The sequence below is a fragment of the Haemorhous mexicanus genome, chromosome 9, assembly GCF_027477595.1.
Source record: "Haemorhous mexicanus isolate bHaeMex1 chromosome 9, bHaeMex1.pri, whole genome shotgun sequence".
NCBI classification, from domain to species: domain Eukaryota; kingdom Metazoa; phylum Chordata; class Aves; order Passeriformes; family Fringillidae; genus Haemorhous; species Haemorhous mexicanus.
In genome coordinates, this window is record NC_082349.1 from 9,560,835 (window position 1) to 9,572,318 (window position 11,484).

At 43.8% G+C, this 11,484-nt stretch overlaps 1 protein-coding gene across 6 annotated transcripts in view; it reads right to left on the reverse strand.

Annotated features, from left to right (window-relative positions):
• MAST2 (microtubule associated serine/threonine kinase 2) overlaps positions 1 to 8,154 on the reverse strand; it is a 186,386-nt gene extending 178,232 nt beyond the window's left edge. For 2 of the 6 annotated variants that reach the window (XM_059853910.1, XM_059853907.1), the window contains exon 1: positions 7,893 to 8,153. In XM_059853910.1, the coding sequence (XP_059709893.1) occupies positions 7,893 to 8,060 (168 nt within the window). In that variant the 5' untranslated portion in view covers positions 8,061 to 8,153. Of the gene's footprint in view, positions 1 to 7,892 lie in introns of all 6 variants that reach the window. The other 4 variants (XM_059853912.1, XM_059853911.1, XM_059853908.1 and 1 more) reach the window with 3 other exon arrangements.
• Between the last annotated feature and the right edge of the window lie 3,330 nt (positions 8,155 to 11,484).

The window sequence follows — 11,484 nt, forward strand, 5'->3', positions numbered from 1 at the left end:
ACTGCTTCGTTAGCTTCAGCTACTCAGCTTCCATGAATAGGAATTAAATAAGACTTAGAAAAACTTTCATTTTAAATAAATGCCTATCATCATATCTACAATAATCCACTGTCTTGCTTATAGCACTAAAGCTATATTGGCTTATGGCAGGCAACATGGGTAATAAAAAATATCTATCAAAGCAAAATGAAGAACTGCCCCTTCTAAAGGCTCTTAAGAACTACCTTGACAGGCAGGACAACATTTACACTCTGGGCTGCAAGAAGGTAGGTGAGCTTGCTCAAGAAGTCAACTGCTAGGTGTAAAGTCAATAACACATAGCCATTCCTCCAACACAATAACACTTGGATATACTACTTGGTTTCCCAAAGCATCCAGTCAGGAATATATCCAAAATCTTTGAGTGCTTTGCAGCTGCCTAATCCTAGCCTTGGACAGCACCCCACTGTTATCCTCAAGTGCTCTGTAACAAACAGTAAGTAGCAGCAGCTTCCCCCTTAAGGCTAATAATTATTCTAAAGAAAAGCAGTGCCACACCAAACCCTAGCACTTCTGACAGAAGAATTCTCTTGGCTCCTTCACTTCTATTCTGCTTTTGGACAAGAAATGCAGTGTACTGCATCTTTCCACTGCCTGCTTAGTTATTTTAATATGTAAGATATGAAATTAATGTGGCTAATACAATATTTGCTCTTACTCTTCACTTGTGACAGGAAATCGAAATCTCACATGGGTGAGCTGAATCATCTAAGCTGCTGATGCAATGCCTACCTAGATATTGATTTACAAAACAGAAATTTGTCCATTAATACTCAACTTTGAGAGAAGTGATGATTCCATTTTCTCAGGCCAAAGAAGTGCCATCAGCCCTCTGGTGCCATTTTGCTCTTACCCAACAAGCCCATTGCAGAATTGGTCACTTGACTCCACATCCCTTTTGTCTGCATCTGGATTTCTCTTTTGGCTCAATTCTGTTATTATCTAACAAGCACATTACAGAATTGATCTCTTGATTCTATTCCCCTTTGCCTGCTTTTAGATGACTCTTTCCCTCAGTCTCTTTTTCAGCGCCCCATCTTTTTAAACATTGGTAGGAACACACAAGTGACCTCAGAGGAAGAGCTTGCCTGGAGCTGCCATCTCTGTTTGATGAGGTCACAGAAAGGCAAAACTAGGGCTAATGAAGAAGTCAGGTAGAAGCAGCTCTGGCATCAACAAGAATCAGCTTATGGCAGGCAGTGAGACACACCTATGGGGCACTGACAGGTTTGTTCTTTCTGTTTTCCTGCCTCCTCAGAGAAAGGACCAAGAAAAAAACAAAGACAGAACCACGCGTGTCACAAGAGAACATCTGATTCCTCAACAGCTATACCCTGGCCTCTTGACTACCTTTATTTCTCCATAGAAAAGGGAATAAACTTCAGAAAATAAAGTCTGAGGACAAGTAAGAATGCCTGCCAGCCAGCCATGCACTCTGGACCTGGTTAACCATATTAGAAGCTCCACAGGCTAGAATTGTGCTTTTTATTAGAAAACAGCTTTTTTTTTTTTTTTTTTTTGCTTTCTTCCTGACATAAGAAAAAGAGCTAGACAGCAATAAAAGAAGATGAGAAAAAGGAAGTTTGAGGTCTGCAAAGAGTAACTGAGATTTTACTGGAAAGTTACAATCACAACTTGTAATTCAGGAGTCTTTACCAATGTCCTCCTTAGGAAATTTCTTTAGCTCCCTTGACAAAACAGACATAGGTCAGAACTACCCTAAAATCAACCCTAAACAATTTCACAGAATGGGTGGTAATAAGCATTTATATAAACAGATGGTTCCTGAACTTCTTGAAGTTAGCAGCACTCCATCCCTCCTTTAAAAAAAGGGGCAATGATGTTTGCAGAATATATTTGGCTATGATTAAGCTATACTTGCTTTTATAGAATATGTAACATGAATAGTAAAAACTACACTAGATTGCAAATGCAATCTGCATTGCTAACAGTAAGTCCATTTGATTTGGCTGATATGCTTGAATTTTGAAAATAAACCTTCATCTTCTTCAGATTAAGTTTCATCCCAGCCTGTAGGTTTTGACATGAAGTTATGAAGAACAGCTTTGAGTGTTGTGAACTGCTACCCATAGGGTCCATGACTGGGAGAGCTGCAACAGAGCTGTGATCAGCAACCTGAGAGTCAGAGCTGTAGAGAAAACTGAGAAGCAAAGTGCCAACTGAACTCCAAAAACTTTATTCTTCACTTGTCAATCAAAAGGGAAGACTCATGGTAGAAATAACCAAAGAACACCAAACTGTTCTGCAGTCTACATACAGAGCTCATCAAAACAGGGGTACTGCCTTTTACTAGCACTGATGTCACCTAGAGGGAAAAGAAAAGAAAACACTTAGTATATCTGAAGTACAGAAGTTCAAATTAGGAAAAAAGAAAAATCTCTTCAGTTTCCAGGCTTGCCACGCAGCAAGGAAAGCATGGTAACAGCTTCTCTGCAGTTGTGGAGACAAAATAAATCTGAGTAGCACTCTGGGGTTTGGCCAGTTTCTCCCTGCTGGTCACTGACTGCTTTCCAAAAAAGAACAGGGTAAGAAGTCAGTGGAAAAGATCCTTTGCTATTCCTTCCAAGAAAAAAAAAAGAATCAAAATATAATGACAACATGAAAGGAGTAATAAGCTTTGTAACCTATCGTTTACAAGTAGTCTTGGACCAATTTGCATGATTTTACTCATAGATGGAGAAGAAATATCCACATATGCATAATGTTACAAAACCCTCTCTGATATGACACACCCAACTGTGGGAATGCAATCCCCAAAATTGCAAATAGACAAGTATCCAAAAGTAGTGAAGGAGGAAGCTTGTCTGCAATCACACTATTCCAGGCTGCTGCCAGAGTATTACCTGGGTTTGGCAAACACTCCAAGAAGAATCAAGAGGGAAATGCACAGAGTTCTAGAAGCAAAAGAACTCAGTGTCTTCTGTTCCAACCAAAGCTCAATTTTACATTTCAAATACTTCTACATGGAAAAGAGATCAGATAGTAGAGAATTTTTACTGCCTGAGCTAGCACAAGCATATTCCACAGCTGAAAGTTGGCCATTAGACAAAACAAGCGTTGAAGTAAGGTGTCGTTTAGTTTTCTAGGCAGGAATAATTAAACATTGGCAGAGCTTTCAGAAAGGTGACAAACACACCATGATCTAATGCTAAGATAAGATCAGTTTCTAAGAGAGATGTTTTAATTTATCTTTCAAGAAAGCTCCACAGACGGCACACTGGATAACCTCAGAGCTCCATTTTGGCTTTGGGACAGAAAGATCTACAATGTTTCAAAGACAGGTTGGGGGGGGGGGAAAGGAATATTTTTGTTACTCTCAGAAAGTTTGTAGCGCTACAGTTCCTAGAGACAGTTATTGTAAAATGAATTGATTGTAAGTCAGTTACCTTGTTAAAAGCTCAGGAAATACTTTGTATCTGAGAAGAAATTGGTGGCACACCTGGCCACCCACAGCAAGAGTAGGAAGCTTGTCAGAAGTGATGGGGTCTGTTTCTGTTCCCTCACCTTGTCACATACCCAAGCAAGCGCCCCTGGGTTGCACTCCCTAGTTCCCTGCATGCCTTGAGAGCAGAAAATGTCATTCAGTAATGTTCAGTGCTCAGAATTCTCTATTTTTACTTTCTCTCAACCTCCATCCCACTAGACCTGCGACAATACTTCAGTTTGCCTCATACCTGTTTATCATCCCTCTGCTTTCAGAGGAAGACAGCATTTAGATTTGTTAGAGACATATTAGCTCCCACTCCTCATGGAAAAAAATAACAAAGACATTCCACACAGACAAGTAAAAGCAAGCACCATGCATTTGCCCCATTCCAATGTTCTCCTAGATTTTAGCTGATTTCAGGTGTTTTCCTCGGGTGGATCCAGCCTACCTAATAAATAATGTTCACTCTTAATCTCCTCCTTTGCATCTATTACATCCCTTGGGGAAGAAAATAAAAAGTACATGTATTACCTTGAGCATGAAATCCACCTCTTGCAAAGCCTGAGTCATCACTTGATACCAGAGGACACAGCGAGTTGCTGTTTGCTACCTACCCCCTGCAGACCAACCATAGGCTTGTATAATTCCATCACAACCTCTAAACTCATCTCTTCTAGAAACAGAAGAATCCTTTCTATGAGGACTTTGTCTTCTACCTGAAGAAAAAAATGCTAATGAAAGCAATTCTAACAAACATTGGCTATGATCCATGTCAAATCTTTCACTATAAATATCACTAAAATTAATTATGTCAGCATGATACGGAAACAGCCTAGTGCTTGAAACGTGCCTCTGGATGAGGGTGACTGTCATTCATGAACAACAATCACTTTCACCTCAACTTCCCATTTTTCTCCCTCAGTGCAGTCAGCAATCATACAATGATTAAGGTGATCCTTTACTGAAATCCAAGTGGGCTGTGCTTGACAAAGATGCCATCACTCAATGAAACTAAAATGTCACGGAGTAAGAAGGACAATTCAGTCATGAATTAATGACTGATGAACAGGAAGTAAGTTGAAGCAACTTACTTAAGTTGGCCTTTTTCCCAAAAAAGGAGGATCACACTGGAGTCTCACAAGGATCTCTTCTGGGATCAACGCCTTCCATATTTTAAGGCAAAATCTAGCAAAGAAGTTTGACACTTATGTGACAGAGGTTGCTGACAGTGCTTAAAGTTATTGAAGATTGCAAAAGATCTGAAGAAGACTTTAATGATACTGTTTAAGTGGGCTGGTAAAATAGCAGGTAAATGTAAAATGATGCATAGTATTAAAAAATATGTACACAGTCAGAAGTTCTGAACTAGTTATTACCACTTAAAAGAGTGACTGGAGTTATCATAGTTCCACAGAAGTGCCAACTCAATGCTTAAAGAATGTCTAGAAAAAGCATGCAGAAGATTAAAGAACGAAATCTAATATGCCATGTAAGTTTACTGGGTGGCATATGCTGAAATACTGTAGCTGGTCCTGGGTATTGTAACCCAACCCTGTTCCTTGGATTCCTGCATCACTGTCTCCACTCAGAAACATACCTGCAAAAGGTGCAAAGAAGACAGCAAGGACAATGAAAGGGGTAGAGTAACTTCTTTCTGAAATACCTCTGGAAAAGTCACAAGCAAGGGATGGCAAATAGAAGAAAAAGTCATCAGCCCATAAGGCACACAGAATAACATGGATTCTCCTTTCCACTGCCTCTTCCAATACAAGAAGGAACCAGCAAGGCATGAAAAACCAAGCAGGCAGAAAGTTTAAAAGCAAACAAAAATAAGTGTTTTTTCCGCACAAAATGTATTTAAGCCCTACAACTCAGCCACAGGACGCTGTGGATGCTACAAGCATACATGGCTTCAAACACTAGTTGGACAAATTCATAGAAGAAAAAACCCACTGGGGGCTCTAAAAACAAATATCACCTCTGGTTCAGGAAACCTATGAGCCACAAATTACTGGAGGCTGGGAGAGGCATTTCCTCAATATACACTGTACTCTTCTCCAAGCATCTGTTCTTGGCAGCTGGGAGAGGCAGGATACTGGGCGAGAGGGATCTTTAATGTGCCCAAGTACAGTCATTCTTAATTCTTGCATAACACACGAGAAAGCAACAACATTCATCGTGTGCACGTCGGAACTACGAGCAGAGCAAAGGACCAGATTTTCAAAGGCCTTAAGGTCAGTACAGTGATTAACTGCTGCAGTCACCGTTTGATAAGGATTTTTTTCAACACTGGAGCAGCTCAGCCTCTCCCAGCCACAAACTTGTGCAAATGTATGGCAAACAAAGAGATCTGAATTTAACCCAGAATGGTATGGGCAGCTGTGCACACTGTTGCACTGGCACTGCTGAGGGCACATTACAGACTTGGGAACAACTGGGCTACTTAAATCAGAAGGACCCCAAAGGAAATACTTGTCAAGCTACAAGCTGGATCAGTGAAAATGGAGTATCTCGCTGTCTTTTGCATCTCAGAAGGCCTTTTTTACCACACGCATGCTACCAACTACCAACATTTAAATAAACACTGAATTATTGATATTAAAGACAGAAATGCTGTTTGTCACATTTGTCCAACACACCCATTTATTTGCAGCTGTTTATCACACTTACAAAACCTTAAATGAAAGACAAAAGGGGAGAGGGGATGAGAGCTTCTCCTTAGAAGTTTGGGGAGTATCTCACACACGGTTGAGTAGAAGCTTTCCTAACTTTAGCTGAAAAATTCCTCCTCCAACACACCGAATACCTGCCAGCACACAAAGATCTGTTCTTACAAGTCATTTCAGGTCCTAGTCAGAGCACCCAAGTTAAACACAAATTGGCACTATTTCCCATTAAAAAGCCTGGTGCATCTCAAAAACTGACACTTCTGAATTTGCAGCCTTTCCTGGTTTGCAGCACAGGGGTTGGTCCAGTGAAACTGCCCAAGTGTTCAATACATTATTCAAGACATAGCATGTTCTGTGTGCACCATTTGTAAGTTTCATTCACACCACCAAGAATGGAAAAAATTTCCTTCAATTTCCATGTCAATATCAAAAACAGTACAACAAACATCTTGCTGCTGCATTTGGTTGCTCTACAAATTTGCCCATTTCACAGACAGCTGGGAAGATACCAGGTGACCTCTTCTGATTTTAGATTTTTTTACCCCCAAATGAAGACTATAGCATTTCTTAGTTGTTTCAGGAAAGAATAAACATCAAAAGCAGCAGCCCCTCTTAACCACCTGGCTTAACAAAGCACTAGAGAATAAAATAATAGAGTTCTCCTCTTCAAGGACCCAGTCTGATAAATCTGTATTCAAGAGATATCCACTAGTCAAAGCCAAAATCCAAAGCTCCCATAATTGAAGGCAGTGTAATGCAGCTTTTCTAGGAAAAAAAATTTAAGAAATTATTTTTTAAACAGCATAAACACATGCGTCTGCAACAATGACGTAAACTTAAAACACCTTTTTGACAAAGACTCGAGGTTTTCTCTTTGCTCTAAAAAATGGCAAAACATGGCAATGAATTACTGCATCCCAGGAACCTTCTTACTGGTGATACTTTCTCCATCTCTTCAAATAAACAAAAAAATAGCATTAGTTGTCACCTACATTTTTCCACTGCAAAGCGTCATCTCCCATTTTTATCTCTTGTAAAACTAAGACTACCAAAGTGCAGATGATCCTAAACTTGATTTAGTATCTCTTTGGTCTCTTGTCCTTGGTCTCTTGTAATCTTAAACACTAATCAGTAGATCCTATTTTTGTGGGTATGAAAGACGTGAAAGTGGACATACTGAACTTACACACTCTCACATGTAACAAGCCTGTGCATTTTCAAGTCTCTGCAAAGGTACGGTATGTTCCCTAAACAAACCACTTCTGGAATTAAGACCTAAAATGCTGGAAAATGCATCACAATTATCACCGCGATTAGGAGTGACCCACAGAGGGTTACTAGAAAGATGTACTCTGCGATTAGTAACACCAGCCAGCACACAGCACACACCCGACTTCACTGCATCCTCCCCCGCCTTCCGCGGCACGCGGGCAGACTCTCGGCACCGCGGCTCCCGCAGCACTCACTCACTCACTCACGCCACGCCGTCAGCACCGACACGGACACGCCACCGCTCCCACCCTTCGCTCTTCTGGGGGCATCTACCTTCAGGAGCGCACGGAGCACGCGAGGATGCTCGGCGCCGCACCGAGCGCCGCCGCTCACGCCCCGCGGTCCCCGCCGCTCTCCCCCACCGGAGCGCCGCCGTCCCGGCCCGGGGCGGGCGCGGACCGGCCCCGCCACGCGGGGCGCGTCTCCATAACAACGGCGACCCCCGCCCCGCGCCCTGGCTTTACCCGTTCCGCCGCCCCCGCGGCCCGGGCATCCTCCGGCTCCTTCCTGCCGCCGCCCCCTAGCAGGGCGGCTCTGCGCTCCGCCGCGGTGCCGGACACCGCCCGCCCGGGCTCCCTCCGCGCCGGCGGCGGCGGCACCGCTTTGTCCCCCCGAGAGCGGCCCTTCCTCATCGCGGCGGCTTCTTCTCCTCCTCCCCTCCTCCTCCTCCTCCTCAGCGGCGGCGGCAGCACGGCCGGGGCCCCATGGCGGGCGGCGGTCAGGGAGCGCCGGGGCGGCGGGGCGGCCGCGGGCACCTGCGCGCGGGGCGCGCGGGCGCGGACATGCCGCGCGCTCCCGCTCCCGCCGCCTGTCAGCGAGCGCGGCCGCCGCGGCACCGCCCCCCTCCGCCCCGCGCGCCGCCCGCCGCCCGCTATCGCGAGAGCAGCGGCTCGCGGCCGGGAGGAGGAGCGAGGCTCGTGGGCGCTGAGGGCGAGCGGGGGATGCTGGAGTCCCGGGGGAGGCTCCGCGGCGGAGTCCGGCTAGGGCTGTCCCGGCCAGCGGTGGCCCTGCCGGGCGGAACAGCCTCTGCGTCCGTGCCAGGGCTGCCTCGCAGGGGGAGGCTGGGAGGTGTGAGATGAGGATGCCTCTTGCGGGAGTGTCCCGCGGACGTGAGGGCAGCGTTCGTGTCCCGCAGAGTCTCCCTCCCGGGCGATGTTCCTGAGCCATCTGGATGCCATCCTGTGCCTCGTACTCTGGGGCGACCGTGCTGGAGCAGGGAGGCTGGAGCAGATGAACCACTGCGGTGCCGTCCAGCCTGAACCGTGCTGTCACTCTGCGATTCTACAGTTCTGCCGTTCTGTGGATCACAGAATTGTCAGGCTGGACGGGACCGCCGTGGCTTACCTGCTCCAACCTCCCTGCTCAAGCACGAGGCACAGGATGGCGTCCAGACAGCTCGGGAACATCGCCCGGGAGGGAGGCTCCACAATCTCTCTGGGCAATCTGTACAGGTGTGTGGTCACCCACAGAGTAAAGTTCTTCCTCATATACAGGTAGAACTTTCTGTGCGTCATCCTGTCCCTGTGATTGTGATCCGAGATCAGCTCAGACGTCCAGCAGAATCCAGCTTCCTTGTCAGTAAATTCTTAATTGTCCGTGAAAATCTCAGATGGGTGCAGGACCTTCCCGGTGGCTTGAAACATAGACATTCACATTGGAAAAATGCCACAGACTTCCTCCTGCAAGACACGGTGGGATCCAAGCCCCAAATCTGCAGTGCCCAGGAGAGTGGAGAACCTCTGGGAATTCCACATCCCTCCACAGGAACTCCGAGCTGCAGAAAAATGTTCACCAGTTGTGCCCCTCCACTTCCTAGGGTGTGGATTAAGATGTAGTTCACCATCTTAGCAGAAAAGACAAACCTTCAGAGATTCATTACCTCAAGGAGTAGTAAGAGAATATCATCACCTTGTGTTTCATCTCAATCCTTCTTGGCACTTTTGTCTTTGCAAATTATTTCTTGAGGGTTTAAGTTACCAGTTTCTGCATTCATTTTTCACAAAAGCAACTTTGAAGTTTTGGGGTTTTTCCTTCGCTATTACATAGTCAGGAATCTTGCTGCTCCTGCAGAAAAAATAACTCATTTTTCCATTTTACCAAGCTGAAAAGGCTCATACATCTTCATCCAGGAAATCTAACTGTATAAATTTTTTATTCATTTTGCACAAAGACAACAAAAATACAATTCCCAACGATTTATTGAGGTAGGAGAGTGGGAGCATTTTAAGTAATTATTAATGTTTAAATGCTTGCTGAAAGCTATTTCAGGATGCTGGATTAGTCAGAGAGGACTTTTTCCATCATAATTGTATGTGATGAGGATGGACAACCATGTGGAACCTCCCAGCTGGGAATCCTGCTCTAACTAAATGTAAATAATGCAAATTTATGGAATCTTGGTGTCCTTGTTAATGTGAATCTATTAGGATGGCACAGTGCCTCATCATAATTTGGCTGGATCTTTGCCCTGTTGCAGCATAGATGCCAATTAGTTATTTGTTGGTTATGGCCTGTGGGACACCTTGCTCTGGCTCACACCTGTTTGCTTCGTGTGCCAGAAAGGAATTCATGCACACAGGAAGAAAAGTCACAATGAGGATGTGGATAACATTACCTGTCTAGCATATTAAACAAATAAACATGCTAGAAACAAATCTTTAGTTGTTCGTTTGAGACAGAATTGCAAATAATTGCCTTCTGGTTCTGTATTTTAATTTAAAAATTAAAAATATCTTTCATTTCTCCAAATCAAAAAGCCATTTGGGAGTTAATAGAACATTTTATTTGCTAAGAGATTGTGTTTTGTTTGCTTCTGGCTCATTTCCTTCTCTGTTTAATCCCCGTTTAGTATTTTGGACTCAAAATGTCTTTCCAATATTTTTGAAACAAAAGAACAGTGAGGTTTCATATTAACAGAATAGGAAAAATACTCCTCATTTTACTGATTCTCCCATATTTTTTTCCATTTAAACGTGTCACTGAATATGACCTGAATCTGCAGACCAGTCTGAGTGACCTGATTTTTCTTTTCCATATGAGCTAGTTTTCTGAACTTTTTTTTTTTCCATCTTTAAATAAAAGTGAACAAATCACGAGAGGCTTGGCAGAGAAAAGGAGTACAGATGAATGAGGCAGAGCGTGGTGTGGTGCTACATCAATGCTCGTGATGTTTGTCTCCAAAAATCTTCTGTCACATCAAAAAAAGATGGAAAAATAATTTTAAAAGGCTTATAAAGGACATGATTCTTAGGTTATCTACACTAACACAGAGCAAGGCACCACAGAGTCTGTGTAGCTCATGTGCTGACACTCAGCTAATGCAGTTTCTCTTTGCAGTTCCAGATACTGCCTTTCCCTGGCTTCCACCTTTGTTTTTTTCCATATAAAAAAGGTCTCAGCATGCTCTTCTGATTCAGAAGGTAGCTGGAATAATGCTGTCAGGAAAAGTTCCCTTCCATTCTTCTCTAGCTGGTTTAAAGGGACTTTGCTAGAGCAGAACACAGTCTACTCGAACTCACTCCATGTTTTCTGGAATGACAAATTCCTCTGCAACATTTTTATGACTGCTTAGCACACAGTTACAGCAATAATTCCTGGAGCTGGAAGAGAGATATGCAGACTGAAGCTGTGAGGTTAAAACCTCTTTATTCCAAACAGAATAGGAAATGCTAAATAGGAGAAGTCATTCTGCTGAGCAAGAGAATTTTTTCTTCAAAATGAAATATTTAATCATTTGAATCCCTATTAAATTTGACCATTTGGCAAAATCAGTGCCACACATAGCCCAGCTGATCACCTGCTTCCACTGTTTCCAAGGCAGAACTGCATCACTAATGCCATCAAACAAGTCTATCACTGCATCCTGTCATTTGTCATTCCATTCACACTGTACACACAGCCTTCCTTCTCAGTATTTGTGCTCTGTACGAGACGGAGGAAATGGCTTTGGTTGTTCTGCATGTGAATCTGTCACGCACCTTCTGTTAGTGACCCACTTCTAATGGTATTCACAGACAAGTTCTGGGCTTTTCACTGGAATACTAATGCTTGGCAATT